This window comes from Triticum urartu, chromosome 6A (genome assembly GCF_056163025.1).
Source record: "Triticum urartu cultivar PI428250 chromosome 6A, HENAU_Tu73, whole genome shotgun sequence".
Taxonomy (NCBI): Eukaryota; Viridiplantae; Streptophyta; class Magnoliopsida; order Poales; family Poaceae; genus Triticum; species Triticum urartu.
Genome location: NC_141878.1, coordinates 552,707,463 through 552,722,814, shown reverse-complemented (window position 1 = coordinate 552,722,814; position 15,352 = coordinate 552,707,463). Strand labels below are relative to the sequence as shown.

The 15,352-nt window shown below is 50.6% G+C and overlaps 1 protein-coding gene across 1 annotated transcript; it reads right to left on the bottom strand.

Moving 5' to 3' along the window:
- Window positions 1–867: 867 nt before the first annotated feature.
- Window positions 868–3,868, bottom strand: LOC125514922 (nicotianamine aminotransferase 1). Its single transcript, XM_048680296.2, has 5 exons — window positions 3,431–3,868; window positions 3,005–3,344; window positions 2,669–2,887; window positions 2,266–2,575; window positions 868–1,159 (listed from the first exon to the last, which is right to left on the bottom strand). The coding sequence occupies exons 1-5, from the start codon at window positions 3,703–3,705 to the stop codon at window positions 1,032–1,034; spliced, it is 1,272 nt and encodes a 423-aa protein (XP_048536253.1). The 5' UTR covers window positions 3,706–3,868; the 3' UTR covers window positions 868–1,031.
- Between the last annotated feature and the right edge of the window lie 11,484 nt (window positions 3,869–15,352).

The window sequence follows — 15,352 nt, the reverse complement described above, 5'->3', positions numbered from 1 at the left end:
CTTTTTCTTTTATTTTCCTAACTTGCATTACTTGCTAAGGTATTAATATGCAAATACTAGCAAACTAACATGTGGTTGGATGGTTAGAAGGACAGTGGTATCCCCACCAGAGTTTAAGTTCTAGATTTGACAAGTGCTCGCATTTTCCTAGATTTATTTTAGACCGTCCAGCAATGTGCGTTTAGTGAGAGAAGACGTTCCCGTCAACTATGAAAATGTCTATGGCGACTTCGTCAATTTTAAGATAATGTGTGGGCTCAGTCTTTCAAAGATGCTAATAGGAGTCTTTGTCTGCAACCATTTGATGATTTGGAGATGGCAGCATAGGCTTCGTTCAATCAATATAGATGACGTCTAGCAATAGGATTAGTGATGCTTGAGTGTGCCATGTAAGCTTTGATGCCTTTCTTTTAACAATTAAAAAAAGCATACCGTCCACTTTGGTTTAGAGCATCTTCAACAGATGCATAAAAGTTTCACGCCCTAAAATAGTTGGGAAAATAATGGCTGCACCCACTTTCGGATGCTCAAAATAGTTTTAGCGCGCCATTATAGCACCTTTAGTGCGCCGGACCCAACATTAATTTAGCAGATGCTCAAAAACACGCGCCCAAAAGAACACGCAATGTAAATTGTGAAGCGCGAAATTCGGCGCCTCAAATTTACAGCATGCGATAGCATTTTTTTAGCGCGTGGCCAATTCTTTTTTACGCGTGCACTGTTTTACACTTTCTGTTGGAGCTGTCCGGCGCCCAAAAATCCGAATTTTAGCGCGCGGCCCAGTTTTTGGACGGCTGTTGAAGATGCTCTTATAGGTCTGGGAAAATCTTTGGGGTCGGCATAGTCCGCAAGCCAGTGGAGCCAGAATTAAACTCAAGTTTAACATTGTCACATGATTTCCATAATTAAGATTCATAATTGTGATGCAATTTCACTAGTACATTCTTCTGAGTTTGATTTCTCCCATATGCAACGCGAGTTGCACATGCACAATCAAACATTTATTTTGGAGAACCCACTCCATGCATGTGTCACTTCAACTCCTTGGCTTTGCCATGCCTTTGGCAGAAAGACTTGACCCTCTCCATGCCATCCTCGAGAAGGCCTGGATCGACAGCAAACGTAATACGGAGCCAGTTCTTCATTCCTAGTCCACTCCCTGTAATGAGCATGTTTTAGTTTTCAATTGCAGAATACTACTGCTAATTCATGTAAATTTGTAACTGAATCAGCAGGCATTCCCTCCCCCGTGAGCTGTAGCAAGACTATTTTTTAGAATATGGAAGATAGCTTTGTTTCTAACATTTATTTTTAAGAAACAGTCATAAGATATTTAAACTATGCGATTCAAATAAGAACTAAAGATTCAAAGTTTCATAACATGTTGGAAAAGTTATGGTTAATCAATTTTTGAGCCGATTTTGCCAAGCCATTTAGGAGTTTGGACTATTTTTCAAAGTTTAGAAAAAAATGTAGTGGAATAAAAAAAGTGTAAAAATTGAAGACATTATAGTAAATATAATTATTTTTCTTAGTATTTGGAAATTTTGGAGCTCATTTTGTCCAGCCATTTAGGTGTTTTTTTTAGTTTTGCCAAGTTTCATGTGAAAATTCAAAGTTATTAGAAGAAAAGCAGGTAAATAGATTGGTAAATAAGGAGGCTCAGTTCGAGCAAAAGCCGAGCCACTGTCGATTTTGTGTTATGTTATGAATTGTCGCCGTTACTTTTTTTTTGCTAGTCATTACCCCTTAGATTCTGAATTACTCCTCATATATTTGTTTACAGAACCGCTAGTGATGTGCTTTGGATTTAATTTGCTCAGCATAGCTACACGAAACGTGGAAAACATTGACCATATATATATCAGCCCTATGTTGATAATTTAAGCACAAAAATATAAGAGAGAAAAGGCAAAGTAAACTTATTAGATTGCAACAGCTGCAAAAGGCAAGAGAGATCAAGAGTCGTTGGACGTTCACTTAATTTCTCTGTGATCGATCGATGCATAACTTAATCTACTACTAGTACAATTATAGTCGGATTCGTACGGCGACAGAGCAACGAATGCTGGTGGAGGCAAAAACAACTAGATATGTATTTCTGCTTCTGATTTGGTTTTTAGTAGGTTGAATGGATCGATATGCATTGGTTTAGCAGGCCAAGTGACCAACAGCTTAAACCAGGCAATAATACAAGCTATAGTTAGCAGTCCAAAATAAGCCGAATCCATGATTGATTGATTGATGGATAGTGTACTAGGGTACCTGGGCAAATGACGACGGACTCCTCGCGGGCGAGCTTGGTGCAGAAGTCCACGTCGTCGGCGATGCCGTCCAAGCAGGAGAGGTCCAGCTTCACCATGACGAACATGGACCCCTCCGGCTTGTGCGGGCAGGTGATGCACCCGATGCCCTCCACCTTCCGGTAGCATATCTCCGCCGCCGACCTCATCACCTCCATGGCCTTCTCGAAGAAGGCCTTCTCTGTGTTGGCGAGGATCTGCGGCAGAGCTCCCTGCACGAACGTCACGGCGTCCACCGAGATGGCGCAGTAGCTCATGATCGACTGTAGGACCTGAAGAAAATTACCAGGAGGGTGTCTGTCAGCCCCCGTGAGCGCATTTTGGAAGTTGGTTGGGGTAAAGAAGGAAGGTACTGTAGTGCGTACGTTCTTGTCCCTGAGGACCCCCTTGGGATCCGTGGCTGCGATCCAGCCAAGTCGCCAGCCCGGCACCATCCACCGCTTGGAGATGCCGCCGATGGTCACCACCGGAGCTGTCTCCCCGAACACGCCCATCGGCACGAACGGCTTGCTCCCGAACGCGCAGTGGTCGTACACCTCGTCGCTGATCACCATGATCCCGAGCTTCCTCGCCGTCTCCGCAATCTGTGAAATGTCTCCGTACTAATTAATCAGAGGAGGAAGAAGAAGTGGCTAGTGGCTAGTGGCGCTACTTGTCTTAAATTTTAATGCATAGACGTCTGCGTAGATGCTGGATAGTACCTTGGCCAAGTGGTCGTACGAGTAGACGCACCCGCAGGGGTTGTTGGGGTTGACGATGACCATGGCCACGGTGTTCTCGTCGGCGAGGGCCTCCACGCCGTCGAGGTCCACCTCCCACTCCTTCTCCGGCAGGAGGTCGAAGCGCCGGAACTCGAGGCCGCACAGCGCGGCGCGCGACTCGTACATCGGGTACCCCGGCCGCGGCAGCAGCACGTTGGCGCCCGGAGAGGCCAGCACGGCCATCATGATCTCGATGGCGTGGTTGCAGCCGGCCGTGACGACCACGTCCCCCGTCGACAGCTCGTAGGGGAGCTCCCGGGACAGGTACGCCGCGACGGCGCTGCGGCAGCACATATACATGTGTTTACCAGAACTGACTAGCTGAAGAAGCAGAGAAGAGATTAAGGCTGCGGCGGCAGTACGTACCTGCGCGCCTCCAGCACGCCGCCGGCGGAGGAGTATCTGTTGTGCTTGCCTGACAGGGCGGCGGCGGCGACGGCCTCCTCGGCGGCGGCCGCGGTGCGGAAGCACGCGAACGCGGAGGGGTCGCCGTGGCCGAGCGGCGCGACGGGCCGCGGGTCGTTCCTGTCGACGCAGTCAAAGACGCGGGTGACGAGGGCGCGGAGGCTCTGCCGGCCACTCGCCTGGACCGCCGGGTTCCCCGCCCCGAAGCGCCATTTCGCGTCGCCGCCGTTCTCCATGGGCGGCTGGTGACGAGGACGAGGAGCGAGCGAGCGACGTGTCGTGTGCGCGTTCGGCTAAGGAACGCGATCGAGGTCGTCGTCGGTTCCCTTCTTTCCCACGATGGGTTGGGTCGACTGTCTGATTGGCATCGGCGACAGCCTTTGTTTGTATCCAACTTGGCACGAGGCAGGGGCCGTCCGCACGTCAAGCCATCAACCATCAATCCCGTTGTCGATGCTCGGAGCTCTCGTCCGACGAGTTGATTCACCGTATTTGTTTGATCGAGTCGTACGGCAAATTTGACAATTTTAACCTTGGGACAAAATCAATTCACAAAATGAACTGCCCGTGAAATTATTTCACGGCACTGACTCTTTTGTGTAGCGCCCGCCACGCAGGCGCCACACACTACAGTGCAACGCCCAGCTCTGGGGCGTTGCACGCCAATCCACCGTGGCAGCCCTTGGGCCCGCACCCAACAGTGCAGCGCCTCCAAGCTAGGCGCCACACATGTAATGTGCAGCGCCTAGCGTTCGGGCGCTGCACTGTGACTTATCAAGCGGCTGGGCCCCACTCCCCCCACCTCACACACCCCAACCCGAGCTTTGCCCCCTCTCCCACTCTCTTCCCCTCTCAAATCCTCTCCCAAATCTTGCAAATTTGAAGAATTTGTCCGTGGATTTCGAAGTCAAACCCTCCCTCAAGGTAATCTTCTCCGATCCCCTTGTTTTGATCCAAGTAATGCTAGTTTGGGGAAACCCTAGTTTTGTTTGGATATAGAGATTTGCATGGAGATGTGAGATCTTTGTTTGCCAATTTCCTATGATTAGGCTTTGTTAGTATGTTAGGGTTATTCTTATGTTGGTGCTAGGGTTATGGTTAGGGTTAGGGTTATTGTTAGGGTTATGGTTATGGTTAGGGTTGTTATTTGATATATATTTTAGGGTTTGTATTCCGTGTTAATCCTTAAATTAGTACTCATGGAAGCAATGTTATGTTGTGTTGTTTGAATGCTTATAGGGATGGGAAGAACATGTGTGTTTGTTCATCATGGGGACAGAGACGCCTTCTTGAAAAGCAATATTGAACCGGACCCTGATGAGCTTGATATGGTGTTTGATAGTAGTCCTAGCTATGCAGAGCTCTTGCAACAAGTGAGGAAAGATTTGAATCGGATGGACCCTAGTGATATCGTTGAGTTGGAGGGAAGGCATAATGTAGGTTTTGGAATGCACATCCGTTGGAAGACAATGCGTGTCAACTCGGAGCAACGTTGGGTTGCATACAAGGAAGCGGTGGCCGATTCACTTGACAAGGCTCTTGAGTTATTTGCAACGAAGAAGGTTGATTCAAATTTGCATTTGGACTTGAACCGGAAACCCTCCCCTTTGGTTGCTAGTAGCCCCCCACCCTTGAAGCGAGATGAAATTGTTGGACCTCTTTTGACCCAAGAAGTGAGGCCAACATTGAGCCCGTTTACAAACAACCAAGATGAAGCTTTGCAAGAGGACAATGATGAGTATGCAGACGATGACAATGAAGTTGATCTCCATGACAACAATGTGGGTGATCTTGACAAATATCATTTGCAAGAGACAATGGACCATTCCATCCCTTTTTCCCGTGCATATGCATCGGATTCGGATGACGAAGGTCCCGATGAACAAGTTGATGAGGAGGGGTTCACGGTGAAGGAGGCCGAAGCTTTCGAGAAGGTATTCGGTCGGGATCACTGATGAAGCTATGTACCTAGGGTAGGGTCACGGACCTGTCCTAACTGCCCTACCCAAGGACACCTCTAGAATAAATCACCTTTCAATCGACTTGGAGGTGTTCCACTCGACAGACTCGAAGACATTCGACCAAGAAGCAATTACTCGACCAAGATCCAACCACTCGACGGCCAGGAGACCTAAAGTCACTCCGCACGCTAACGGTCGGTCATTAAGTAGCTTTTATGGTCATCATAGCACTTTATTACTAGCGTTATCAGTAACGCCCTACCTTAATGTACATTGAACCCTTCGTAACGTGGGCTGGCCGGGGTCCTGGCGCACTCTATATAAGCCACCCCCCTCCTCCGAGACAAGGGTTCGCACCTCTGTAACTCATACACACATAATCCAGTCGATCGCCTCCGGGCTCCGAGACGTAGGGCTTTTACTTCTTCCGAGAAAGGCCTGAACTCGTAAACCTTGCGTCCTTACAACCTCTCCATAGCTAAGACCTCGCCTCTCCATACTTACCCCCCTACATTACTGTCAGACTTAGAACCACGACAGTTGGCGCCCACCTTGGGGCAGGTGTTTTAGCGTTTTGTTGGAGGAGTTGCGATCTTTTCCGACCCGAATCATCATGGTTTTCGACGGAGTTTTGGTGGAGGGCCGCGAGATCCGTCTCGGCGTGCTCACGTTCATCGCTGACGACTCCGCCTGGCTTCAGGAGGCTCTGCTCGACGTGGACGCGCTCCCTGTCCGCGGGGCAACGCACTTTAGCGCGTGCGTCCGCGGCGTTCTCCTGCGGCAACCGTCAACCCCCTACCGGTCGGCTCCTGTGTTGTCCTCCCTCCCCGCTTCCCGCCGGTGCAAGCGCTCCGGTCGGTCGAGGCCGGCGGTGGGTGAGACAAGCGGTGGCCCGTCGGTCGGACACCCCTCAAGTCGCGGTGATCGAGCCCGACGAATCCTTGTTCGACCTATCGACTGGCTCCGAAGAGACTGCATCCGAGTGCGACAGCAGCGATCCGGTGGCGGAGGTTCTGATGGTCGATGGACCGCCCAGTCCCCCCGGTTTTACCCGCAACGACGGAGGCGCAGGAGGAGGCGACCCATCGCGTCCCCATGAGGAGTATCTTCCCGAGCCTCTCACGTCGCTGCAGAGAGAAGAACTTCGCCGCCGGAAAATGGATGCGCTGCACACTCCTATCGTTGGAGAAACCCCCGAGGCTCGCGCTTTGGAGGACGCGCGCCTGGCAAACTTGGCCGAGCGCACTCGACTGGAGAACCTCCAGCGAGCACTCGACGAGCGTGCGCGACAACGGGTTCCCGAATCCAGTCGACGTCAGCTCTTCCCGCCCCCACAGGTATATCGAACTCTGATTCGGAATTTAGCAGCTGTGGCCCGTATAGCGGAGTCGATTCAGCCTTCCCAGTCGGAGGCTGGCAGAGGCTTGCTGCAGATCAGAGCGTTACTCCGGGCAGCAGGAGATCAGAATTCCGCTGTTTCTCAGTCGCCGAACAGAATTCACAACAGATCCGTTGCCGCGGACACAGTCCAGTCGGCTCACAGCCCGAGATCGCCCCCGAGGCGTGAGGGACGTGGAGACCGGTGTGACCAGTATGGGAACCATGAGCAGTATGATCACCGAGTCGATCGTGACGGTCGACGTCGAGTGCCCACGCCTCCCCCGAGGAGCGGGTCATATGTGCCTCGCCAGCAGGATGACAGGCGCCCTCATAGTGGTGGGCGAAGGATTCCAGTCGACCCCAGAGGGCCAGGCTTTGACGCGAGATCCATCCTCGTCCAGGGTCTGGTCGACAGGAACAGGGCTCACCGAGAAGGCTATGACAGAGATGCGCCTGCCAGTAGCAGAGTACATGTTTCGGGGCCAGAGTGCTTTAGTAGAGCCATCAGGGCTGCTGTGATTCCTCCCAATTTCAGGTTGGCGACTGGAGTCAGTAAGTTCACTGGTGAGTCCAAGCCCGATACTTGGCTTGAGGACTACCGAGTGGCCGTCCAGATTGGCGGCAGCAATGATGAAGTGGCCATGAAGCACCTGCCTCTCATGTTGGAGGGCTCGGCCAGAGCGTGGCTAAACCAGTTAGCGCCTAGCAGCATTTACACTTGGGAAGATCTCTCCCGAGTGTTCGTCATCACATTTGAGGGCACATGCAAGCGACCAGCAGGACTGACGGAATTGCGGTCTTGTGTGCAAAAGCCGAATGAAACTTTGAGAGATTACATCCAGAGATGGATCACGTTACATCACTCGATGGAGAATGTGCCTGACCACCAAGCAGTTTGTGCCTTCAAGGAAGGCGTCAAGTACAGAGAGCTGAATTTGAAATTCGGTCGAACCGGAGATATGTCCCTGAATCGGATGATGGAGATTGCCACCAAGTACGCTAATGGTGAAGATGAGGATCGACTCAGGAGTGGCAAGCTCAAGTCAGTCGCCCAGGAAATCGGAGGCAATTCCAATCGGAAAAAGAAGCGGAAAGCCGAGCCAGCGGCTCCCGGGGAAGCCTTAGCTTTGGCCCAAGGAAAGTCTAAAGGGAAACCTAAAGGGTCTTGGAATCCCAAAAAGGTTAAAGACCAGGAGGGGAATGATGTGTTGGACTTACCATGTCTCGTCCACACAAAGAAAGATGAAGAGGGTAATTTCATTTACCCCAAACATACCACTCGACAGTGTCGACTCTTGATCCAACAGTTCCAGGGCAAGCAGCCCAAGGGTAAGGAAAAGGAGTCAGACAAGGTCGAGGACAAAGAGGACAGTGATGATGGATACCCTCGAGTCAATTCCACCCTGATGATTTTTGCTGATGTTGAGAGCAAAAGTCGACTGAAAGTTATTAACCGAGAGGTGAATATGGTCGCTCCGGCGACACCTAGTTACCTGAAATGGTCTCAGACTGCCATAACATTTGACCAGTCCGACCACCCAATACACATCGCCATCCCTGGGAGGCAAGCTTTGGTGGTCGACCCAGTTGTTGAAGGCATTCGACTGACCAAAGTCCTGATGGATGGCGGCAGTGGTTTGAACATATTATACGCTGAGACGTTGAAAGGGATGGGCATTCCGATGTCCAGACTCAGTGCTAGCAACTTGAGTTTCCATGGAGTCATTCCTGGGAAGAAGGCTGAATCACTCGGCCAGATTGCTCTTGATGTGGTTTTCGGTGATTCCAAGAATTACTGCAAAGAAAAGTTGACGTTTGAAGTTGTGGACTTCCAGAGTGCCTATCACGCTATTCTGGGCAGACCGGCTTATGCACGCTTCATGGCCCGACCATGTTACGTGTATCTCAAATTGAAGATGCCTGGCCCCAAAGGTGTGATCACCATTACGGGAAATCGGAAGAAAGCGGAAGAATGTTTTCAGAAAGGTTCGAGGATCGCCGACGCGCAGATGGCAGTGGTGGAGTTGCAGGAATACCAGAAGACTGCAGACCTGAGTGATCTGTTGCGAGCTAAGAAGCCCGCTACAGAGTCAGCTTTCCAGTCGACTGGCGATACGAAGACAGCTTACATCCACCCGACCGACCCCAGCGCTGCTCCGACTCATATCTCGACAACACTCGACTCCAAATAGGAAGAAGCGCTCATCCAGTTCCTCTGTGAGAACTGGAACATTTTCGCATGGAAGCCTTCTAACATGCCAGGTGTTCCCAGGGAGCTGGCTGAGCATCGCCTGAGAGTCGACTCAAAAGTAAAACCTGTCAAGGAACATCTCCGACGGTCCGCCGTCCAAAAGAGAAAGGCTATTGGCGAGGAAGTGGCTCGGCTCTTAGCAGCGGAGTTCATCCGAGAAATCTACCACTCCAAGTGGCTCGCCAACGTTGTCATGGTCCCCAAGAAGGACAAGTCACTTCGCATGTGCATTGATTTTAAACATATCAATCGGGCCTGCCCGAAAGATCATTTTCCTCTCCCCCGCATCGACCAGATAGTCGACTCGACCGCGGGATGTGAGCGACTGTCTTTCTTGGACGCCTATTCCGGGTACCATCAGATCCGTCTGTATGGACCTGACGAGATCAAGACAGCTTTTATCACTCCATTTGGGTGCTTCTGTTATGTTACCATGCCATTCGGCCTCAAGAATGCCGGATCTACATTCATGAGGATGATTCAGAAGTGTTTACTCACTCAAATCAGTCGAAACGTAGAAGCATACATGGATGATATCGTGGTCAAGTCACGGAAGGGTTCTGACCTGCTGACTGACCTTGCCGAAACCTTTGCCAACCTCAGGAGGTATGATATCAAGCTTAATCCATCAAAGTGCACATTCGGAGTCCCTGGCGGAAAGTTACTCGGTTTTCTCATTTCCAAACAGGGAATCGACGCCAATCTAGAAAAAGTTGGCACTATACTCTGAATGAAAAGCCCTGTGCGAGTGCACGACGTCCAGAAGCTTACTGGTTGCTTGGCCGCCCTAAGTTGATTCATATCTCATCTCGGTGAAAAGGCATTGCCTCTTTACCGATTGATGAAGAAGTCCGACAAGTTCGAGTGGACTCCTGAAGCTGATGCAGCATTTGCAGAGCTCAAAGCTCTGCTCTCCACCCAGCCGGTGCTTGCTGCCCCAATCAGCAAGGAGCCTTTGCTGCTTTACATTGCAGCCACAGGACAAGTCGTTAGTACGGTACTTACGGTCGAGCGGGAAGAGGAAGGGAAAAGCTTCAAAGTTCAGCGCCCAGTATATTATATTTCTGAAGTCTTGACCCCGTCAAAGCAAAGATATCCTCACTATCAGAAGCTTGTATATGGGATTTATATGACCACCAAGAAAGTTGCTCACTACTTCTCTGATCATTCCATTACAGTCGTCAGCGACGCTCCATTGTCAGAGATCCTGCATAACAGGGATGCAACCGGTCGAGTGGCAAAATGGGCGATCGAACTACTTCCCCTAGATATCAAGTTTGAGGCAAAGAAAGCTATCAAGTCCCAGGTAATCGCGGATTTCGTCGCCGAGTGGATTGAACAACAATTGCCGACTCAGGTTCACTCGGAGCATTGGGCCATGTTCTTTGACGGTTCCAAGATGCTAAATGGTTCCGGCACCGGAGTGGTGTTGATCTCCCCCAGAGGAGATAAACTCAGATATGTTCTTCAAATCCACTTTGATTCCTCTAACAACGAGGCAGAATACGAAGCACTTTTATATGGGTTGCGCATGGCCATTTCACTCAGCATCCGTCGCCTCATGGTCTATGGCGACTCAGATTTGGTGGTCAATCAAGTGATGAAGGAATGGGACGTCAGAAGTCCAGCCATGACTGGTTATTGCAATGCAGTGAGAAAGCTGGAGAAGAAATTCGAGGGGTTAGAGCTTCACCACATACCCCGACTGAAAAATCAAGCAGCTGATGATCTGGCAAAAATAGGTTCCAAAAGAGAAGCCATTCCCAGCAATGTGTTTCTGGAACATATCCACACACCATCAGTCCAGGAGGATCCCTTCGCTGAAGAGGCCCCACAGCCAAAAAGTGCCACGGATCAGAGTGAAGTTGAAGTTCCAGCTGTGGTTGACCTGGTCATGGAAGTCTTGGTTATCACTCCCGTCTGGACAGAACCGTACATCATGTACATCCTAAGGAAAGAACTCCCAGAAGACGAAGAAGAGGCTCGACAGATCGTCCGTCGATCCAAGGCCTTTACAGTCATAAAGGGACAGTTATATAGAGAAAGCGCGACTGGGGTCGGCCAGAAGTGTGTTACACCAGAAGAAGGTCGATCCTTAACGACATCCACTCGGGGACCTGTGGTCATCATGCATCCTCTCGGACCATTGTGGCTAAAGCATACCGAGCGGGGTTCTACTGGCCAAGAGCCAATGAGATGGCGAAAGAGATAGTCGACAAATGTGAAGGATGTCAGTATTACTCCAATATGCCGCACAAGCCCGCGTCAGCCCTGAAAACCATTCCACTCGTCTGGCCCTTCGCTGTTTGGGGGCTGGACATGGTTGGACCACTGAGAACAGGCAGGAGCGGCTTCACTCATGTGCTGGTAGCAGTCGACAAGTTCACCAAATGGATTGAAGCCAAGCCTATCAAGAATCTTGATGCTTGCACCACTATCAGTTTCATCAGAGAGTTGATATTCAGATATGGAGTTCCACACAGCATCATCACCGACAACGGGTCAAACTTCGATTCCGACAAATTCAGGGCCTTCTGCGCCTCTCAGGGCACTCGGGTCGACTATGCTTCAATCGCTCACCCCCAGTCGAATGGGCAAGCAGAAAGGGCAAACGGCCTAATTCTCAAAGGACTGAAACCCCGATTGATGCGCGATCTCAAGCACGCAGTAGGTGCATGGGTCGACGAGCTTCCATCAGTCCTTTGGGGATTGAGGACAACCCCAAATCGATCGACCGGAAGAACCCCATTCTTTCTAGTCTATGGAGCCGAGGCAGTCTTACCGAGTGACCTGCTTCACAACGCTCCCAGAGTCGAGCTCTACTCAGAAGATGAGGCAGAACAAGCCCGGCAGGACGCAGTCGACCTCCTAGAAGAAGAAAGAGAAATGGCCTTGATTCGATCGACCATCTATCAGCAAGACTTGCGTCGATTCCATGCCAGAAACGTGAAGAGCCGAGCCTTCCAAGAAGGAGACTTAGTCCTCCGAGTGGATCAGCAGAAACCACACAAGCTCGCTCCTACTTGGGAAGGCCCCTTCATAGTCACCAGAGTCCTCCACAATGGAGCATACCACCTCTACAATGTCGATCGCCAGATTGATGAACCACGAGCCTGGAATGCGGAGCTACTCCGCCCCTTTTATACTTGAATTCTCACTCGAATGAGATGTAATAAGAAAAACTCCTGTAGTTTATTTGTCAAAGACAAGAGCGTTATAATTTTCCCAATGATTATTATTGTTTTTGTTTGCGTAAGAAATCCCCCAGTGGGTGGCTTAGCTGCGAATCCGCTTCGCCTAAGTTTGTAAAAACAGTTTCCTACCGAGTGGCGAGCCAGCCTCCCACTCGGAGGCTTAGCTGCGAATCCGTTTCGCCTAAGTTTGAAAAAATCCTACCGAGTGGAGAGCAATCCTCCCACTCGGGGGCTTAGCTGCAGTCCAGTACTCGCCTAAGTTCTCTCGCTTGGAGACTTAGCTGCAGTCAGGCACTCGCCTAAGTTTGAAAAAATCCTACCAAGTGGAGAGCAATCCTCCCACTCGGGGGCTTAGCTGCAGTCCAGTACTCGCCTAAGTTCTCTCACTTGGAGACTTAGCTGCAGTCAGGCACTCGCCTAAGTTTGAAAAAATCCTACCGAGTGGAGAGCAATCCTCCCACTCGGAGGCTTAGCTGCAGTCCAGTACTCGCCTAAGTTCTCTCACTAGAAGACTTAGCTGCAGTCAGGCACTCGCCTAAGTTTGAAAAAATCCTACCGAGTGGAGAGCAATCCTCCCACTCGAGGGCTTAGCTGCAGTCCAGTACTCACCTAAGTTCTCTCACTTGGAGACTTAGCTGCAGTCAGGCACTTGCCTAAGTTTGAAAAAATCCTACCGAGTGGAGAGCAATCCTCCCACTCGGGGGCTTAGCTGCAGTCCAGTACTTGCCTAAGTTCTCTCACTTGGAGACTTAGCTGTAGTCAGGCACTCGCCTAAGTTTGAAAAAATCCTACCGAGTGGAGAGCAATCCTCCCACTCGGGGGCTTAGCTGCAGTCCAGTACTGGCCTAAGTCCTCCCACTTAGAGACTTAGCTGCAGTCAGGCACTCGCCTAAGTTCGAAAAAAAAATCCTACCGAGTGGAGAGCAATCCTCCCACTCGGGGGCTTAGCTGCAGTCCAGTACTCGCCTAAGTTCTCCCACTTAGAGACTTAGCTGCAGTTAGGCACTCGCCTAAGTTTGAAAAAATCCTACCGAGTGGAGAGCAATCCTCCCACTCGGGGGCTTAGCTGCAGTCTAGTACTCGCCTAAGTCCTCCCACTTAGAGACTTAGCTGCAGTCAGGCACTCGCCTAAGTTCGAAAAAAAATCCTACCGAGTGGAGAGCAATCCTCCCACTCGGGGGCTTAGCTGCAGTCCAGTACTCGCCTAGGTTCTCTCACTAGGAAACTTAGCTGCAGTCCGGCACTCACCTAAGTTTGAAAAAAAATCCTACCGAGTGGAGAGCGATCCTCCCACTCGGGGGCTTAGCTGCAGTCCAGTACTCGCCTAAGTACGAAAAATATCTCAATCCTCAAGGACGACGAGGGGCGGGTCGACTGCCACCTTCTCCTGGAGAGCTTCGCCACAAATACAAGACATGGGTCGACTGCTTCCCTCTCCTTCAGAACTGCGCTGCGAGTGCAAAAGTTGTCTCGAATGAAGAATGGTTCACTCAGCAGGAGATTCATAAAGATATTCAACGGTAAACCAAGTTCAGATAAATTCTAAAGGTTCCAGACCACAGATCGAAGTACTCGGGCATGCAGCCCAAAAAAATTTAACGGTTACAAAAACCACTCGGCATTCCGAGGCAAATTTAAGGTGGGACATAAGAGTTTGTTCACTCCACGGGAGGAGGGATGGCAGGCTCGACGAACTCATCCAGGTCGACGCCGTCGGCTATCCGAGTGGCTGCAGTGATGAAAGTCTCCATAAAGGTTCGAAAGTCATGCTTCTGAGTGTTGGCGACCTTGATTGCTGCCAGCTTGTCTTGTCGCACCTCCTTGCAGTGGACACGAACCAAGGACAGAGCCACATCAGCGCCACACCGAGCAGAAGACTTCTTCCACTCCTGCACTCGGTCAGGGATTCCGTTAAGTCGAGTCATCAGAGACTCAAGATCGTTTTGGAGCGTAGCCTCTGGCCAAAGTGCCGGGTCGATCCGTGACATGGCGACCTTCAGTCGAGCCAAGTAGTCCACGGCACCGTCGATGCGAGATTCCAGTCGGAGCAGATTCATGGTAGTTTCATCTTTCACGGGAGAGTTGATTGGATCCAAACCTGGTTCGATCCGCCCAGTCTCCTCTTCAAAGTTCTGGCAAAACTCTGCATTCACGATCCAAGGATAAGTCAATTTTCATACACTGAGTCGACACAAAAAAACACCAGTCGGAACTAAATGTGCACCTTCAAGCTTGATGTACAACTTCTTGGCGAGGCTCCTCAAGTAGCTCTCCAGATCGTCCCTCCTGCGAGCGATGCCTTCCATCTTTTCATTCAGGTTGAGGTTATCCTTCTTCCAACGTGTACACTCCCTGTTGGCTTCATTAAGAGCGGTCTTCAGCCTGGTATTCTCTTCTTCTAACTGGCCGACCGAAGCTGGCTTCTGTTCGGCCAGAGCGGTCTCGTCAGCCTCCTTACGGGCAGCAGCCAAGTCCTGATCCTTCTTCGCCAGAGTTTCTCTCAGTTTTTCTGCAAAGAAATGATGATTGATTCGGAAATAGCAGAAGGGTACTCAAGCCTAAAAACTAACCAGTCGACAAAATCGTCTTACGTGCGGCGCCGTCTCTGACCTTTTGCAGCTCTGTCCTGGCCAGCTCCAAATCAAGGTTCAGTTGAATCTGCTGCTTCTCCAAGTCAGCAAAGCGAGCTCCAAGATTGTAAGATTTCTGAAATCAAAGGGGAGAAGTTATCGTTACAGCAAAAAAACAACAAAGGCAATAAATACTAAGACTATGGTCGACTGCCAGCAGTCCACCATAGTCTCGGGGACTACACCCAGTGGGTGCACCTAGCATGCCCCCACCGGTTCTGATCCCACTCGACCGGCCCGCCGGAGTCGAGTTCAAAAAAAGAGAGAGAAAGAAAGTAGAACTCAGACTACAGTCGACTGCCAGCAGTCCACCATAGTCTCGGGGACTACACCCAGTGGGTGCACTTAGCGTGCCCCCACCGGTTCTGATCCCACTCGACCGGCCCGCCGAAGTCGAGTGGAAGAGACAAACTACCAATTTGGTTTATACATTCGGCAAAATACAAAGACTACAGTCGACTGCCAGC